This window comes from Mastigoproctus giganteus, chromosome 7 (assembly GCF_048544385.1).
Source record: "Mastigoproctus giganteus isolate SK-2022 chromosome 7, ASM4854438v1, whole genome shotgun sequence".
Taxonomy (NCBI): Eukaryota; Metazoa; Arthropoda; class Arachnida; order Uropygi; family Thelyphonidae; genus Mastigoproctus; species Mastigoproctus giganteus.
In genome coordinates, this window is record NC_143581.1 from 143,281,537 (window position 1) to 143,302,062 (window position 20,526).

The 20,526-nt window shown below is 39.7% G+C and overlaps 1 protein-coding gene across 1 annotated transcript in view; it reads right to left on the reverse strand.

The window, feature by feature from the left end:
• LOC150083240 (leucine-rich repeat-containing protein 49-like) overlaps positions 1 to 20,526 on the reverse strand; it is a 494,942-nt gene that overhangs the window by 365,398 nt on the left and 109,018 nt on the right. The window contains exon 4 of the mRNA XM_090377128.1: positions 1,115 to 1,348. Coding sequence (XP_090233254.1) covers positions 1,115 to 1,348 — 234 coding nt within the window. The remainder of the gene's footprint in view (positions 1 to 1,114; positions 1,349 to 20,526) is intronic.

The window sequence follows — 20,526 nt, forward strand, 5'->3', positions numbered from 1 at the left end:
CAAGATCACTCAAAGCAAGCATACTTTATGCACCTTTGCACTTAACCAATCAGCTACGGTGGCCATGTTTAGCTTTTAAACTAAAATGAATTTTGATTTTATCCAAACGATTGTTATTTAGAAAATAATTTGTTGTGTGGCATTACACATGAAAGTAGGTATATCAGGCTTAATGTCCAAGTTTGTAGATGATATGAAGGTTGGTAGGGTTGTTAATGACAGTACACTTCTGAGCAGTGAGCTGAGAGGTGGCAAATGAAGTTTCACGTTGACAAATGCAAAGTACTGCATATGGGTAGCAGTAACCCAGGAGTAACATACCAACTGTCAGGTACTAAACCCAGGGTAGCAGGGAATGAAAAAGAACTGGAGGTAATTGTGCAGTCAGATATGAAGTTTTCTGAGCAGTGCAGACAAGCTCTAGAGCAGATCATGGGAACTTTTCAATGAAATACGGGAATTTTGCCAGCAGGGATAAGGAGGTGATTATCCCTTTGTATAAGGCAGTACTCAAGGCCACACCTTGAGTACTGCATACAGGTCTGAAGGCCTCATTTTAGGAAGGATGTAGAGCTGCTGAAATGAGTACAGAGAAAGGCAACAAGTTTGATGAGTGTATCTCAGGGTTGCTCTTACCAAGAAAGGCTTAAGTTCTGCAAACTGCAGTGTCTGGAGACTAAACACCTGCCTGGTGATGTGATTCAGGTGTATAAGGCTTTGAGCAAGCTCAATGCTGATGGGATTCTTCCACTTGTTCAGACTGCACACCTGAGGGAACATAAATTCAAACTGAGGAAAGACAGTTGTAGAATAGATATGTGGAAATTTTCCTTTAACCAGAAGGTGGTTGATTGTTGGAACTAACTTCCATCTATTGTTGTGGAGTTCATAGCTTTAATAAATTCAAGGAAGGACAGAACAAACTTTTGGAATGAATGGATGGGTGAAATGGGAAGGTTTTTTTTTTTTTTTTTTTGGCTAATGCTGTATAAGCTTGCTTTCTTCCATCATATGCCTCTAGTATTGCTAATGCAAATTACAACAGTATGAAAAGGAATATGCTTGAAGAATTTGTGTTTTGTGATATATGAATTATAAAATGGAATAAGTATACCTGACTGAGAATCTCCATGCCTGGATCTTCCAGATGGCTTGCGTCCTGATGTCCATTGCATTCTACCATATGTAATGGTTGGTGATACTCCTCCCTCTTCTGATCTTGTCCTTCCTGATCCTTCTGTAACTGATCCAGAAACAGAACCAGGACTAGATGATGTTCTCGTATGAGCCCTAGATGGAGATGGGGACTGGTGACGGTGAAAGCTACCCTGGGCATTTTTTAAATCATCTGTAAGTTAATAATTTTATTTAAACAACTAATCACAAAAACAGAATAGCAAAAAAAAAAAAAAAGGAAAAGAAAAAAAAAACGTGCAATGGATGAGGTTAGGAAATATTTAGCATAACTGACTGCATCAATTACCAGTGAATATACATCATGAGAAATAAAAGCCTTCAGCGTGGGGTAGATATCAAAATTCATTCTTCTTTTTCATTGATATCAATTCCAATATAATAAAAATTTTAATAGAACTTAGCAACTGTTTTAACACAGAGTATAAGGAGCTGCAATTTATAACAAAGCGTGTGGAGCTGGAGAAATTATAGCTCTACATACTCTGTTAATAAAACACCTGTGAGGTTCACCAAACAAACCTTATATTCTATTTGTTTGTTATTTGGTTTTTAGGAGCATTAGCAACTAAGGCCATATTGTTCCGGGGATATGCGGTGGTCATTCCCTGACCTTTCCGTATCCTCCTTATTTGGTGTTCACGGGCTTGAATCCCGGTCTAATCAAGAAGCGTGTGCTACGCACTGCTGCTCCTGACCACCTGGCTACTGAGGCACCCCTTATATTCTGGAGATGCATAGATGTGTCTTGCATTTAAAAGGTTTGTTTTCGTGGTGACACTGATATCACTGATAATTTTGTCAATGATACATAGGAATTTTGCTAGCAGGGAAAAGGAGGTGGTTGTCCCTCTGTATAAGGCAATGGTCAGGCCTGGAGGCCTCATTTTAGGAAGGATGTAGATTTGCTTGAGCATGTATAGAGAAGAGCAACAAGATTGGTGAGGGGAATAAAGGGATCCTTTTACCAAGAGAGGCTTAAGTTCTGCAAATTGCAGGGGCTGGAGACTAGGCACCTGTGCGGTGATCTGATTGAGGTGTATAAGGCATTGAATGGGTTGAGCACACTGAATTCTGATGGGATTCTTCCACTTGTTCAGATTACAAATCTAAGGGGACATAAATTCAAATTAAGGAAAGACAGACGTAGAGCAGATGTGTGGAAATTTGCCTTTAGCCAGAAGATGGTTAATTGCTGGAACAAACTTCCATTTGTCGTGGAAGTTGATAGGTTAAATAAGATTAAGGAGAAACTGGACAAACATTTAGAGGGAATGGTTGTGTGAAATTCTTTTTTTTTTTCTTGGCTGATGCTGCATAAGCTCATACACTTGCTTTCTTGCATCACATGCCACTACTACTACTACTACAAAGGCAATGACACACCTATAATTTCTACGTTACATTCAGGAAAAATTACAGAGTACATAAATACACATGGGGGGACATGTGCGTGAAGACATATTTGTTGAAAAAGTCACTTCTAGCTAATATAGAAAGATATAATATTATTATTAGCAGTAGTGGTGACAATCGCAAAAGTCAGAAAGCAAGTTTATGCATCAGCCAAAAACGTAAGGGGAAAAAAAAAAAGCCAATGCTTCCCATTTCACCTATCCAGTGAATTTATTCAAAATATCCACCTCTGAAACACCAGATGGGTGTTTGTTCCAACATCTGACTGCCCTCTGGCTGAAGGCAAATTTCCACACACCCAAAACTGCCACCTTTATGCCCTCTCATGTCTGAGAAACATTGGATTGGATTGGTTTGGATTTTATTGGTGCATTAGCAACTAAGGCTATACTGTGCCAAGACCATCTGAGAAAGAGGAAGGATTCCATCACATTGAGCTTACTCAATCCATTTAAAGCCTTAAACATCTCAATAAAATCTCCTTACAAGTGCCTAGCCTCCAGACAGCAGTTCTCAGAATTGAAGCCTTTCCTGGTAAGAGCAGCCTTTTGCTGCCCTCAACCTATCTTGTTGCTCTTCTCTGCATCTGTTCCAACAGATCTGTTAGAATGGTTGCAGTTCTGGTTTGCAGCCTTCTTTAATATAACTGGGTAGATCCCATTCACCCAAGATGCCTTTTTTTCACATTCAGCTTAAACAATTTCTCCTCTAATTACCTCTCAATATCACAAAATCATTCAGCACCCCACCAAAATTTGGCTCAATTCTGCTATCCCCATCTCTAATAAATTCCTCAAATGTGAATCAAAATAGCCACTCAGTTTGTCTCAAACCTGAGCAGGATCATCAACAGTTAATCCATTCATATCTATTGGACCAACATTTGAATGTGACTCAACCCCTTCCTTCCTTCCTTCTACAATTTACATAAGTAAATAAGTCTCTGTCAGAGACTTCTCAAATCTTTCTTATCTTGTCTAACTCCTTTGTTACTTGGTTCTGGACTAGTTTATATGTACTGTAGGCATCTATGTAGGCAAGATGATAATTTATTGAAATTGATAAGCATTGCATGCATTTTTCTTTGCTGCCATGAGCCTCGTCCATTCATCTGGTATACATTAGGTCTATGCCTTGAAGTGTCTCTTAGCTAGTTGAATGAATGACCAAGCATAGTAGCTGCTACAATAACATTCCTGAATGCTTCCATTTAGAATTCACTATTTGTATCTTCATTAGTTGGTTCACTGCATACAATTTAACTGTCTGAAAGTGCTGTCACAATTAGAAGCAAAAGCCCTTACCTTTGAGAGGAGTTACAGCTTTAAATAAATCCCATGTCAATAGACCGTGACCACTGCCACCAGTGAGTCTTTCATTTACAGACATGCATGAAGAGTCATTGCCGATAATTAGATAAAGCGTATTGTTCTCTCTCTCTCTCTCTCTCTCTCTCTCTCTCTCTCTCTAACATGCTTGAGTAAGAAGAAATCATCCAATAAATCCACAAAGGTCTTGCCACTGTATGAGTGACCAAACCACAAGGTACAGTCAATATCTGGAAAGTTCAAGTCCCCCATTATTTTTTATTTTTTTATTATTATTTTTTTTTAATGTAAACGGCAAACACGAGAGGTATTAGAACCTATAGTACTTAGTACCGTGCTTGGGTTGGAGGTTGAGAAGACGAAAGAGGATATTTGTTGACAATGAACTTCTGTAGACTGTAATTTTCAGGAAATACATATGAAGGAAGGTTGTTCCAGAAAACGGCAGTTGAATGAATAAACGAGGAAGATGAAAAGTTGGTTCTGTGAGTTTGATGTTGGACAATAAATGGACGTTGGCTGGTGACGGCATGTGTTCGGATTGTTTTGAAAGAGAGAGCGGGAATTATAGAAGCCAATTCAGAAGAACAGTGCCCATGGAAGTATCTGTTGAAGAGGCATGCAGCAGAAACAGAACGTCTATGAGACAGTGAGTGGAGAGACTCTTTTAGAGATGAATCATTAATTAACCTAACTGCCCTCTTCTGAATGGAATCAAGAAGCCTGAGAGAAGTTTTGGGGGCACCACCCCAGATGTGGGAACAATATTCCATGGCAGGGCATATTTGCGATTTGTACAGAGGGAACAGCTGTTTGGAAGAAAGTAAGGCCGAAACCGAAAGAGAAAACCAAGTTTTTTTAGATGCAGAGGAAGCAATATTTGTAATGTGATCATGGCAAGCAAGATTAGAAGTCAGGGTAATCCCCAAAAGAGATATATCATTTTGCCTAGAAATCAGAGAGTCACTAAAGATAAGCATAGGAGCAGAAGAATTCTTTTTGCAAGATATAATACAAGACTGAGTTTTAGAAGGGTTGAAATCAACTAAGTTTCTTTGTCGTACTGGAGCATTACCTGAAGATCGGCATTTAAGGAATTGGTAGCAGATTTTCGAGACGTTGAAGCTGATTGTGCAGGGCAAGGTTTCTCAAAATGAAAAGTAGAATTCAATGTGCTTTCATCAGCAAAACTATGGACAGGATTTCCAGTTAATGGAAGAAGATCATTAATATACAAGAGGAAAAGAACTGAACCTTGGGGGGACACCGGCATTAGTGGAGAAGTTAGAAGACAGAGATCCATTTACCATCACCCTCATTGAGCGATCAGAGAGAAAACTGGATAACAAATTACAAAAAAACAGTTGGCAAACCATAAGATGGAAGCGTGTTTAGAACACCTTTATGCCAAATACAATCGGAAGCCTTTGAGATGTCAAGAGCAACTACTTGTGTTTCACCGAACCTTTCCATTGAATTAGTCCATAAATAGGTAACATAAGCTTCTTGTAGTCAAATGAACCAGTGGATCGACACTACGGAATCCATACTGGCGATCGTTGATCAGATGGATTGTTTCTAGGTAGTTTAAGAGTTGGCGGTTAATCAATTTCTCCATTATTTTAGAAAGAGTAGAAGTAATTGCAATGGGACGATAATTGGATGTGAGGGTTTTGTCACCCTTTTTAGGAACTGGCTGAATATGAACAAATTTTCAAGCAGAAGGAAAAACACCTTTGGAATAAGAAAGTGAAAAAAGGCAGCAAAGAATAGGAGTAAGTTCAGGAGCATAGGTTTTGAGAACAAGTGGAGAAATACCATCGGGACCTGGAACTTTCTTAGCATCAAGATTCGTCAAAATCCTTCTGACATCCTTTTGACGGAAGACCACAGGAGGCGGAGAATGGAGCATGTTGGGAGGTGTTTTACCAAGGGGCTCACATCTGGTGAGTATGGGCTTGGCACACCCAGGGTCCTGAGCTGGATATCATCATTCTTCTCTTTCTTGGTGATTCCCTTCTTCTTTTGACTCTCTCTCTCTCTCTCTCTCTGTCTCTCTCTCTCTCTGTCTCTCTCTCTCTCTCTCTCTCTCTCTCAGGGTAACTCGGGAACTTTTTTTTTTTTTTTTCCTGGTGCAGCATAAGCCTCAGGCTTCCTTGCACCATATGGCTATTAATAATAATAATAATAATAACAATAATAAAAAAGATCATTAATGCATGAGTTCAGCATGGTATGCTAACAGGTCAGCTTTATCCTTGGCTGAAGTGACAACAGAACCATCTGGTTTGGACAGAGGTGGGAGCAGAGATGGGCAAAAGTTGCGGCCAATAACTTTGGCAAGATACCAGAATGCTTGGCTACCATTAGGGCCAGAAGCAAGTTTTCTACTCTTAGCCTGGTCAAAATCTAGTTTAACCTGATTAATGACTGCTTTACAATTGTTGCGAGCTTTCATGTAGGCAGAAAATGAAACTGTAGAATTAGAAACAAGCCAATTACGATATGCAACGTTCTTCTCTTGAACAGACTTAGCACATTTCTTGGAAAACCAAGGTTTAGATAAAGGACGAGATTTTAAAGTGGAGTGTGGGATAAAGGATTCCATTCCTGCAAGAATAATTTCACTGACATGATCTGAGTAAACGTTGACATCAGAAGTATTGAAACAGTAATCCGACCAAGGAAAAGAAGAAAAGACGTCTTGCAGGTCATCCCATTTTGCATTCTTGTAATGCCAAACAACACGAGGTTGGGAACAGCCATGAGATAAAGGCTCCATTGGAGAAGAGACAATCACCAAGTTGTGATCTGAATTGCCTAAAGGACTTCTCACTTCACCCGTGTACTTAGAAGGGTTGTTTGTGAGAAAAAGATCAAGCGTATTGGCTGTATGATTAGCATTGTTCGGTATTCTTGTAGTCAAATGAACAATCTGTGCAAGGTCATTAGTAATTGCAAAAGCCTCAGCATCTCTACCAGCTGGGTTGGTGTGAACGGAAGCCAGCTGGAGTTGTGAAAATTAAAATCACCAAGGAAAATTACCTCACTGTTAGGAAAGTTGGACTGGAGAAAGTCAAGCTGCAACGAGAGGAAGTCAAAGAGCTCGAAGTGATTAGTGGTGTTGGGAGAACGGTAGAGACAACAGATGAATTTTACACAATGAGGTAGAGAGATTTTAAGCCAGAGAAGATCAAAGAGAGGAGATTCCAAATTGCCAAGTCTCTGACAGGGAATATCAGAACGGACATATGCACAAGTACCACCTTTGAAGCGAAAGGAATCATACAGCGAATAATTTGGGCATCTGAGATGAGCAGTAGTTGATTCAACCGATAACTGAGATTCTGTCAGAAAAAGTGCATGGGGTTTGGCAGACTGCAAGTGGAAATGGATATCATTGAGATTAGAATTGAGACCACATATATTTGTGAAATGAATTAGGAGGTGCATGGAAGGTTTAGATCTTTTCGCAGATAAGCTTGCTCTATTAGTTTGACAATTCATGGTGTATTCAATAGTAAGAAAAATTGGGTGGGACATACTGTATGAAGTAATGAAATTTTTGGATATGGCGTACATGTGGTAAGAATATACCCAGATCCTTGACATAACGTGGCCTCGGCAATGCTTCCCACATACACACTACTCGGACTCCCTCCAGTCACTATCTGGCAGAGTAGAGGTAGCAAGATTATACGCTAGCTGATCCGGAAGCCCCCTAGGGAGTTACCAATAGGTTCGGTCTGGTGTACTAACTAGCGGCTGGCCTGCAAACACCGTTTTAGAGCTGTACCCTCAAAATGTAAGGAATATTGGATCTAGCCACGATGTTCATCATAACCTCAAAAGTCATCAATCATACTGCATGATGGAAGAGATAGGGAAGGGTTGTCCGGAACTTAGCTCTAGAGAATAAACATGGGTTCCATGACTAAACATTCTGATTTACTGGCCCACTTAAAGTCTGTACAGTTGTTCATTATACCCATCACAGTAACACTGCAGCCATTATCAACCCACTGCAGGATGGAAGCCTCCTCAACAATGAGGGAAATTGACCATAATCTGCCAAGCTGGTCCAGTGCGGGTTAGCAGATTGACCATATTTATCAGTCAGGGGCTTGAACCCCGGTCTACTCAAAGAGCATGCTACTGCACTCCCGCTCCTGACCACTCGGCTACGAAGGCCACCCCATCACAGTATTAGGCCTATAACGCACTCCTATACTCATTTTTGTTTTCCCAGTGCATATGTCACACCAAATTGACTGAACATTGCATTGGCCACCCATGTCCACTGGATGCACTGCCTTAGATTTTATATGCTTTTTAGCTAAGAGCATAACCTCCCCCTTCCCTCCTGTTCTGTCTGCCCTAGGCAAAAGCCCATCTCGAACAGATGAACTAGGTGGAGATGAGTTTTTGCCTAGGAGCCACCCTTGACTCTGGGATACACGTACGTAATGCACCAGGAGGTCAAATATAATATGTCTTATATATGTGTAACGAGAATGTTAACGTATATAAAATTGTATATATATCTTTTTGGAAGTATTGTGTATATATATATATATATATATATATATATGTGTGTGTAATAATTGTGTGTACAAATAAATAGAAAATGGAATATCCTTGAGTATCATTAACAAACGTTAAGTTGTGCCCTTCAAGAGGTGGAAGAAAAAGGCTAGGTAGAGTGAAGAAGTGTGTCCTAGCTCTGCCAAATATTGACTGTATTATTGCCTTTTTTTTGGTTTTTAATTAGTTGTGTGTATTCTTAAACCATTCTGAATTAATTGTTTCAGTTAGTTGAGTTTAATACTAATATTTTCATTATTTAAAATGTGTTGGAATTACAGTATGTTAACAGTGCACTAGTGCAGTGTAGTGGCTGCCATATTAGATGGATATTGTTATTCATTGCAGGTGCAGCTTTAAGCTGAGCCTGAATTCTAATTTGACAGAAGGTGAAATTTACTTGAATTGGTAGTGATAGAATTTTCACAGATTCTATCTCTGGAGTGTATTTGAATGAACTGGTTACTTCATATTTCACCTGGATTTCTGAGGTATGGATAATAAAAGGAAAAATTAGTGAGGGGGGAATGAAAACGAGATTGATGTTTTCCCCCTGCCATCTACAGTTCCTAGGATTTATTTATTTACTTAATTTGACATACAATTACAAAACTCAAACCTTTTTCAGATCTTCGGAGGTTGAAATAATTGCATGCTAATAAAAGACTTATTTCAAAAACCAAGAATTTTTTAACTCAAGTAATTTAGGAATTTAGGATGCATACAGAGGTTGGTAAAAAAATTCCTGACAATAAACTTCTAAAATGATAGAGTTTGAAGGTAAGTGTTTCTAGTGGAATAGCTGCTACCACCAGTATGATTGCAAGTTCTAGATTGCTATTAGTACTGGGGAAGTTGATGTGCAGGCATCAGCAGACAGACAAGTTGAGGTAACTGACCAGGAAATTCAAATTGAAGAAATCAGAGAAGGTATTCAGGACTTACAGTTATTTTCAGAGCGACATCCTCAGATGTTTCAGAGGTTCAAGTGGACCTTCTGAATCTTGATGTAGACAGCTTTTTTGGTGACAATAGTAGGAAAAGTACAGGAACAAATGTGCGAGTAAGTGATCTTATTGTTGCTTGCTAATATCCATGAACAGAGATGCGAGTACAGTGATACTACCACCATTTATGAGTTAATTTCAAAATTGAAGAAAATAGTGGTGGATTATACCACTAATGATGACAACAAGGTAACTAAATCGGCTTCTAATTTTATTCTGTTTAAGTGGGTTGATATGGAAATTGTCTCCACAGCTTTATTAATTGATAACAAGCTTTTGAAGGCAAGAATAGACGAACTACAGATGAGAGTTAATTTATTTGATGATCTTGTTAGACGATAACCTATTATGCCTGGGTTGGGTGAACATCAAACATCTTAGGCTAACAAAGTTAAGTCTGTAAGAACACAGGAGGTGACAAATAATCGGTATGTGGGGGTAGATTATACCAAAGGTGAAAATAACAGGACTGCTCTTAAGGCCAGGGAATTAAAACCTAAGACAGGCAACACCTTGATATCAAGAGCGGAGAATGAAACCACATACAATACAAGACAGGAAGTTAAAGAAGTGGTGGTAAATATTCTAATATAGGATTTTAGGGATATAAAAGAATTTGGAATTTGAGATTGATTTGCAACAGGGGGATGTTAATTGAAACTGATACAGTGGAGGATTTGAATCAATTAGCTGGTTCTGAGAATTTGCTAGGAAAAGGGTTAAAGTATAATAATGTCAAGTTAGCCAATCCAACAGTTCTGATTTATGATGTACCTAAGGAAGTTACCAAGGAAGAAATTTTGGAGGATTTGTACTGTAAAAATTTAAAAGACTGTGGTTTTACTGAGAAGGAAGTAAAAAAGGTGTTTCTTTCAGATTTAATATTGGCTTAAAATCACGGTTAACTAATTGGTTTATAGGCTTAACTTCACAGATGCATAAGTCTTTATTTGAATCTGATAGAATTTTTATTGGCTATAATTCTCATAAGTTCAGAAACTTTATTGTTGTAAATAAATGTTTTAAATGTCTTGGTTATGGGCATTCATCTGTTAATTGTACACAAGGAGGACATATTTTTAAAGATTGCCAGCTCAAAGATCAACCTCCTAAATGCGTTAATTGTAAAAGGAGGGATAAAAACTGAACATTCTATAAGAGACTAAATGTCCCAAGTATATTAGAGCTTTAGATACTGCCAGTACGCACATCTGTAATGAATAATAGTTCTACTAATAATAATGTAGCAGAGTTAATTAATGGGGGGTTAATACAGATCATGCAATTAAATGGGCAGAGATCAAGAAGTGTTATGGATGAGGCTAAGGTTGTTATGATAGAGAAAGGGTATGATATTTTGTGTCTTCAAGAACCATATGTAGGAACTTTTGCAGATTCCTTTAGGATTGCAGGTTTTCCTGTATCTGCTAAAGATTACATTAAAACAATGACAGCTATAGTTATTTTTAATAATAAATTAAATGTAACAATCATTTTAGTTTATGTACGCAGTATGCTGCATGTATTCATATTAATTCTATGGTAGTATAATTTTATCTTGTCTCTCTTTATCGCCCCCCTGCAGTGAATTTTGATCCTTCTATTCAGTATTTAGAAAAACTGATGGCTTTTGTTGCTGGCAGTAACTTGATTATAGCTTTGGATTTGAACACTAAATCTAGATTGTGGCATAGTAATTATGTTCATAGCAGAGGTGTACAATTAGAGGAGTTTTTATTGTGCCATAATTTAAATGTGTTAAATCTACCTAATAAGCCATATACTTTCGATAACACCAACGGAAGTTCAACAGTGATTTAACAACAGTAACTCAACAGTTGAATAGAAGGATCTGCGCTGGGACGTATATACAGAGCACACTAATGGTTGGTTGGGTTTTATTGGCACATTAGCAACTAAGGCTATAATGCGCCAAAACCTGGTAATAAAAAAGTAAAACTTTCAGTGGTCTAATGAATTAGGTCACTAAGTCAAGGTATAAAAACAAGTATAAACTGTAAAAGACAATATCAATAAACAAGTAACAATAACAAGGTACATTTTTTAAATATGAGTAAAAAGGTTTACTGATTTCAAAAAGCTAAAAATATCAGACATGATCATTGTCTGATACACTCAGTCAGATAAAATCTGACTGAGTGTATACGGCTCAGTCAGATGGTTAAAAGTGGTAAAACGTATATTGCTAAAAACTGGACAGTCAATTAAAATGTGTCTGATTGATAAAATTGTGTCACAGGACTTACAGATAGGAGGATCATCAGCCCTCAGCAAATACGAACGAGTCAAATGACTATGCCCTATGCGGGTCCGGGAAAGAACAACTTCCTCCTTACGATTCCCGCGCAGACTAGACTGCCGCGGTTCAATTACAGTCTTTATACGATATAATTTATTCATAGTCTGTCTATTCCACGAATCCTGCCATTGGGAGTATATCTTTTGGTGTATTATTTGCCTGTAGTCTGTATAGGGGACTGACAGGCAGCGATTATTATTGGGAATTGCTGATTTGGCTGCGGTGTCAGCCAAATCATTTCCCCTAATCCCAATGTGGCTGGGAATCCAGCAGAAGCGGATATCATATTTACAGTTCATGTAGAAAGTGAATCTTCTGCTGAATGCAAGACAGAATTGGATGAGAATTATATCTCACAGTTATTAAAGCCTGTAACACGCTGAGAGAATCGGAATACAAAATGAACCGTTCCTATTGGCATTTACTAATGTGATCCAAGGCTAACTCTATAGCGTGCAGTAAATATGCTGCATTCAGAGAGAATCTGCTCCGATGTAGTGGTGTCTGTAAAGACAGCAGCAGATCCCACATATGATTCCGACTTTGAGCCGTCTGTGTAAACTGGCGTGAAGTCAGAATGTTCAGCTCGGTGTGCTGAATAAAGCTGCAGGTAGACAGATGATGGAGTGTCCGACTTTCCCCAATTTCTAAGGGACAAGTCACATGTTGGAACATGAACATGCCAGGGTGGAAGGGGTTGCTTTGGTGTTTGGGCAACCTTGTCTCCCTTGATCTTAAGTTCTTTGAATAGCTTTTTGGAGAAGAATACCAAAAGGACAATTGGCAGTCTTATGGGTGTTGTACAAATTTCCCCATTGTAGCTCAAAAATGAATGGCCACGTAGGATGGTCTGGCAGGGATTTCAGTTTTAAAGCATACTTTAGAGACAACTACTTGCGTCGGAGCGATAATGGTGGTTCGTTTGCTTCGATATATAAGCTCTGGACAGGAGATGTTCGACATGCTCCAACAGCGATGCAGAGAACCTGATGATGGACAGGATCCAGCCATCGAAGTACCTTGTCTCTGGCCAAATTGTATAAGGAACCCGTAATCTAGTCTGGATCATACATCTGCGGCAAGAACCTGAATCCATTAGACAGTGCCCACAAATATAGGTGATCAGTGGCTTTTTGCAGTTGTCTTTTAATAACCCTCGTTGCATGACTGACAAAATATGCTAAAGTCATCAACATAGAGGGCACTGTTTACAGTTGGAAGTTGTTCTGTGATGGAATTTACTTTGATGGCGAAAAGCGTGACACTTAATACTGATCCTTGTGGTACTCCCTCCTCTTGGCTGAAGGAACAAGAGAGTGAGGATCCCACACGAACTTGGAAAGATCGATTGGCTAAAAGGTTTTTAATAAAAATGGGGAGATGCCCTCTAAGACCAAGGCTATGCAAATCTTTTAAGATACCAAATCTCCAAGTTGTGTCATACGCTTTCTCCATGTCAAAGAATACAGACACCAAATGTTCATGTTTTAGGAAAGCATCCCGAATGGATGTTTCCAGTCTAATAAGATGGTCCAGAGTGGACCAGTTCCTTCGGAAGCCACACTGGATGTTGGAGAGAAGATCAGTTGATTCTAAATACCATATTAAAAGAAAATTAACCATTCTCTCCAGGATTTTGCATAGACAGCTAGTCAGAGCAATAGGATGATAATTAGTAGTGACTTTTGGATCCTTTCCTGGCTTAGTAAAGGCAAGAACGATTGCCTTGCACCAGAAACTGCCCTTCAATAAAGATTCTGTTATATAGAAGGAGCAGATGATCCATAGATTTTGGTGAAAGATGCTTAATCATTTCATAATGGATGGCATCTGGTCCACAGCACTTGCTTTGGAAAGAATGAGAGCTCTTTTCAGTTCCTGTATAGCGGATGACCCATTGTAGGGATAAACGCTCTTAGACTTAAAATTAAGTGCCTGTTTTTCGATTTTATATTTCAGGACCAGGAACTCTGGGAAATACGAAGATGTTAGAGAACGTTTCCCCAAGAGAATTGGCTATTGCAGTTGGATCTGCAATAGTGCATCCATTATAATCTAGGATTGAAGAAGTGTGGGATGTATATTTTCCCTTCATTTTCCGATTTTATCCCAGACCAACTTAGTGGTCTGGGATATAATACTAGTGGACTGAGTAATTGATGAAGTAAAACGGATCCACGATTCCTTTTGACTCTGACAGCGGATGTAGCATGCTTTGGCTCGTGCGCGTTTAAAGGTTGGTCGTGGTAGGATATCGGCAGAATATCCCCCACACTTTGTTTTGAGCCTTTTTTGCTGCTGTGCATTGTGAATTCCACCATGGTTTAGGAAATGGTGGAAACTGGGCAGATGTTTTTGGGATGGCATTTGCAGCTGCTTGGACAATATTTTCTGTGATGTACGTTACTGCATCACTGATAGGCTCCTGACTGACGGTACTGAGGTCAAAATTTGCCTGATGTTGGAAGGCAGTCCAGTCAGCCTGATCACTCTTCCACCATGGTAACCTAAAAGGAAGACATGGTCTCCCACTATGTGTAACAAGGTTATCACAGGGAAGTGATCACTTCCATATAGGTTCTCTTCCACTTCCCAAGTGAGTGAAGGGAGTAGAGAAGGGGAGCAGATAGAGAGATATCAATGGCAGAAAACGTACGGGTAGGCATGTAGAAGGTGTTTGTTCCAATATTTAGAAGGGAAATATCATTGCTATTTAGCATATGCTCAATGACTCGCCCCCTTCTATTGATGCTAGCACTACCCCACAGTGTTATGTCCATTAAAATCCCCGAGAAGTAAGAAAGGGGAGGCAACTGCATTACAAGATCATCAAGGTCTTCCTGGGAGATGTCGGTCCCAGGTGGCAAATAAATAGAGCAGACGGTTAATAAAAATGCCACTGTAAGGCGAATTGAAACAGCCTCTATGCTGGTTGTAACTAGCAAGCGCTGAACTGGGGTCTGGTTGGCCACAAGGATAGCCACTCCTAGACAAGCAGGACCATCCGCAATTCTATCCTCACAAAAAATTGTGATGTTGTGCATGGTGGGATCATCATTTGCCTTTAGATAAGTCTCCTGCAAGCAAAAGCAAACTGGCTCATGCTTTTGCAGGAGGGCCTTGATGTCATCAGTATTTCGCCGGAATCCACGACAATTCCATTGTAGGAATTTAGCCATTATTTTGGCTTGGTGGGTCCATCAGGCAGCTACTGAGGTGCTGAGGGCTTACTTTTGTCAGTCTTGGTTTTATCTTTTTTTGGGGAAGAATGGATGCTGTCCTGTGTCCATTTTTTCCTCCGCAAAGAGTTCCAAGACTGATTCATCCAGTACCTCCTTGTCCTCTACATCCATTGTTTCTATTATTACTGGTGGTTCTTTACTACTTGGTTTTGGTAGTGGTGGAGCACTAGGAAGTACAGATATAGGAGTGGCAGCTGACTGTTTTTTTGGTCAGCTTTTGTGAACTCAATAAATAGCATGCAATCGGAGTGAATGACTCTCTTGGTGGTACAGTCATCTCAGTTTGCGCACTGATAGTTCACTTCGCAGAAACCTTCTGGGCATATGAAGGCTTCCTGCTATTTATTGGATGTATTTTTTTTTTTTTTTTATGTGAACTCCAAACACGAGAGGTATTAGAACCTATAGTACTTAGTACTGTGCTTGGGTTGGAAGTTGAGAAGACAAAAGAAGATATTTGTTGAGATTGGACTTGAACTTCTGTAAATTGTAATTTTCAGGAAATACGTAAGGTTGTTCCATAAAACAGCAGTTGAATGAATAAATGAGGAAGATGAAAAGTTGGACAGTAAATGGATGTTGGCTGGTGGCAGCACGTGTTCAGACTGTTTTGAAAGAGAGAGCGGGAATTATAGAAGATAATTCAGAAGAACAGTGCCCATGGAAGTATCTGTAGAAGAGGCATGCAGCAGAAACAGTGAGTCTATGAGACAGCGAGTGGAGAGACTCTGTTAGAGATGAATCATTAATTAACCTAACTGCCCTCTTCTGAATGGAATCAAGAAGTCTGAGAGAGGTTTTGGGGGCACCACCCCAGAGGTGGGAACAATATTCCATGGCAGGGCAGATTTGCGATTTATAGCGAGTGAGCAGCTGTTCGGAAGAAAAGTAACGCCGAGAGCAAAAGAGAAAACCAAGTTTTTCAGATGCAGAGGAAGCAATATTTGTAATGCGCTTGTGCTAAGAGATATTAGAAGTCAGGGTAATCCCCAAAAGAGATATATCCTTTTGCCTAGAAATTGGAGTGTCACTAAAGATAAGCATAGGAGCAGAAGAATCCTTTTTGCGAGATATAAGACAAGACAGTTTTAGAAGGGTTGAAATCAACTAAGTTGTCCCCATTGGAGAATTACCTGAAGATCGGCATTTAAGGAATTGGTAGCAGATTTTTGAGAAGTTGAAGCTGATTGAGCAGGACAAGGTCTCTCAAAATGGAAAGTTGAATGCAATGTGCTATCATCGGCAAAACTATGGATAGGATTTCCAGTCAATGGAAGAAGGTCATTGATATACAAAAGGAAAAGAGTGGGGGAAAGAACTGAACCTTGGGGGACACCGGCATTAGTGGAGAAGTTAGAAGACAGAGAGCCATCTACCATCACCCTCAATGAGTGATCAGAGAGAAAACTGGATAACCAATTACTAAAAACAGTTGGCAAACCATAAGATGGAAGCTTGTTTAGAAGACCTTTATGCCAAACACGATCGAAAGCCTTTGAGATGTCAAGAGCAACTACTTGTGTTTCACCGAACCTTTCCATTGAATTATTCCATAAATGGGTAACATAAGCCAGAATATCACCAGTGGATCGACACTGATGGAATCCATACTGGTGATGGTTGATAAGACGGAGGGTTTCTGGGTAGTTTAAGAGTTGGCAGTTAATTGATTTCTCCATTACTTTAGAAAGAGTAGAAGTAATTGCAATGGGACGATAATTGGATGGGAGGGATTTGTCACCCTTTTCAGGAACTGGCTGGATATGAGCAAATTTCCAAGCAGAAGGAAAAACACCTTTGGAATAAGAAAGTGAAAAAAGGTGGCAAAGAATAGGAGTAAGTTCAGGAGCACAGGTTTTGAGAACAAGTGGAGAAATACCATCAGGACCTGGAGCTTTCTTAGCATCAAGATTCATCAAAATTCTTCTGATATCCTTTTGACGGAAGACCACAGGAGGCATTGAATGGAGCGTGTTGGGAATGGTGGGAGGTGTTTTACCAAGATCATTAATACATGAGCTGGAAGAAAAATGGGATGCTAGCAGGTCAGCTTTATCCTTGGCTGAAGTGACAGCAGAACCATCTGGTTTGGACAGAGGTGGGAGCAGAGATGGGCAAAAGTTGCGGCCAATAGCTTTGGCAAGAGACCAGAATGCTCGGCTACCATTAGGACAAGAAGCAAGTTTAGGACATTAGGACAAGAAGCAAAATGAAACTAGAGAATAAGAAACAAGCAAATTACGATATGTAACATTCTTCTCTTGAACAGCCTTAGCACATTTATTGGAAAGATAAAGGATGAGATTTTAAAGTGGAGTGTGGGATAAAGGATTCTATTCTTGCAAGAATAATTTCACTGACACGATCTGAGCAAACTTTGACATCAGAACTTTTGAAACAGTAATCCGACCAAGGAAAAGAAGAAAAGAAGTCTCGCAGATCATCCCATTTTGCATTCTTGTAATGCCAAACAACAAGAGGTTGGGAATAGCCATGAGATAAAGGTTCCATTGGAGAAGAGACAATCGCCAAGTTGTGATCTGAAGTGCCTAAAAGACCTCTCACTTCGACCGTGTGTACTTAAAAGAGTTGTTTGTGAGAAAAAGATCAAGCATATTGGCTGTATGATTAGGATTGTCTGGTATTCTTGTAGGTAAATGAACAATCTGTGCTAGGTCATTAGTAATTGCAAAAGCCTCAGCATCTCGACCTGCTGGGTTGGTGTGACTAGAAAACGGAAGCCAGCTGGAGTTGCGAACATTAAAATCACTAAGGAAAATTACCTCACTGTTAGGAAAGTTGGACTGGAGAAAGTCAAGCTGCAACGAGAGGAAGTCAAAAAGCTTGAAGTGATTAGTGGAGTTGGGAGAACGGTAGAGACAACAGATGAATTTGACACAATAAGGTAGAGAGATTTTAAGCCAGAGAAGATCAAAGAGAGGAGATTCCAAATTGCCAAGTCTCTGACAGGGAATATCAGAACGGACATATGCATAAGTACCGCCTTTGAGGCGAAAGGAATCGTACAGCGAATAATTTGGGCATCTGAGATGAGCAGTAGTTGAATCAACCGATAACTGTGATTCTGTCAGAAAAAGTACATGGGGTTTGGCAGACTGCAAGTGGAAATGGACATCGTTGAGATTAGAATTGAGACCACATATTTGTGAAATGAATTAGGAAGTCCTTGTGTTTTCTAGCCTCTGGGTAGGAGATATTCAGCTCTGTTTTTAGTTTTTGGATCTCTTTTTCATGCTTCCACCGCTGGCATGCTCTGGAGTAGGCAGGGTGCTCTCCTTGGCAATTTATACAGTTAAGTTTGGAAGCTGAACATTCCTGCTCTCATGATCTTTCACACAACATCAAGCACAGGTAGGGTTACCACGACAAACCGTTTGTGAGTGGCCACATTTTTGGCATTTAAAACAACTCAGTGGGTTTGGAATATAAATCCTCACTGGGCAGTTTATGTATCCTTCCTTGATGGAACTTGGAGGCCGTGGGGTGTTAAATGTTAGGATGAGAACTTGGGTAGGGACAAGATTCCCATCCTTTCGCATCGATATTCTTTTGACAGCCGTCACTCCTTGTTCTTTCAATTCAGAGCAGATCTCTTCTTCAGAGACATGAAGAAGGTCCCACTCTGAAATGACACCTCGTGAAGAGTTCAAAGTTTTGTGGGGGGTTACGGTGATAGGTATTCCACTTATTGATGTGGCTTTCAGGATTTTTTTCGCCTGTTTCATAGTTGTACCTTCGACCAAAAGGTCACCAGAACGCAGTCGTTTTACAGATTTAGGTGATCCTACCAACCCTGCTAATCCTTTCTGGATGAAGAAGGGTGACATCTTTCCAATTGACTGCTCTCCGGTCGAATGGAGAATGAGGAAAAGCGGTGTTACAGATGATGTTTTATCCTCAGTTCTGGCTCTTTTGACAGAGGTGTTGTCTGTGTTATCGTCTCGATTAGGTAGGGGCCTTGTTAGGGCCCCAGAAGAAATAAAATTTAAATTACTCATATGAGTAAGATAAAAAATTTCCGATTCCCTAAGTACCTCACCCACCTCGGAGCCCTACGAGGGGATGCCCACTCGTGAACTAGCAAGTACTGCGTACACGAATGGGATGCCAAGTTTGCTTAGGAGCACATTACCCACATTTCCAATAAGCCTTGATCCCGTCCCAGGACCAAAGGGAGGGAGACTTATTGAAATGCAGTTGACCCCAGCAGTAAGAACTACCCGCCAAGATCCCAGTCGGGCCAGTCCGGGACCACCCATCTTGTCGAAGCAGGGGCCAAAGTAGTGTATTATTAAGGCTGGGCCCCTCAACCACCAGGATCCTCCTTCCAAATTCCATGGGTCACGGTGCATAGCTGCACACGCTGGATTCCAACGATGTAACCCTGGAACCAAGGTATGGGCATAAGATCCCAGTGATGCTAATCTGGAAAACCAGCAGCATCACTGGGAGGTCCCCTCACCATGTACAGGTGCCCACGTCGAGGGGACACTAATAGTGATCACAGATCAATTGTGTTTAGCTTAAGTGTGGTAGATGGAACTTTAAATGAACCTGTAGTGCAAGACAATGTTAGATTTAATTATAAAAGGATCAGCTGGAGAAAATTTGGGTTTAGCTTGTCAAACAGTTTTTCAGATATTGTTACACAAGGGTTATCTGCATTAAATGCGGTTGAATATGTTTTTATGTACAGACAGCACTTTATAATGCTTTACATTTTGCTACTAAGAAAAAGAGAGTTAACACATAAGGTACCTTGGTAATCTACTAAGTTGACAGCCCTAAGAAAAGAAGTATTTGATCTGAGGAAAAGGTATCAAAGACACAGAGGATGGAGTCTTTCTGAAGCATTGGTTTATAAAGAGTTATACAAGATTAAGAAATAGCAGTACCATAAAGCTATTTTATAATCATAAGTTTGAAGCTTGTAAGAATTTGGTTTACACAGTTGGGAATAATGAACCCCGGGGACTTCTTTTTAAACTTACAAAAAACAAACTGAATATTAATAATTTAATTAGTGCAGTTGTTTCTGACAATAAGGAATCTTTTGATTGGCTTTCCACTATCACAACAATAACTGACAGATAGTTTCTGGTTGACTGTGTTAGTGAGGACACAGTTATGCAGAATAAGGTTAGAGAAGAGAATATAAATTATATTGGCTGTCATGATATTGAATTATTCAGTTGAATAATTTCATTTATTTAGTATTACTGAACTTAGGATGATATGTTCTAAGTTAAATGTAAACAAAACATCTGGTTCTGAAAATAATAGTATTGTTAAATTTGTTGAGTTGTTTCTTGAGATAATGTTAAATATGTTTAATAAATGTTTCCTTCACGGTATATTCCCAAGGTCTTGGAAGACAGCCCTTTTGAAGCTGCTTCATAAACCAAGAACCATTA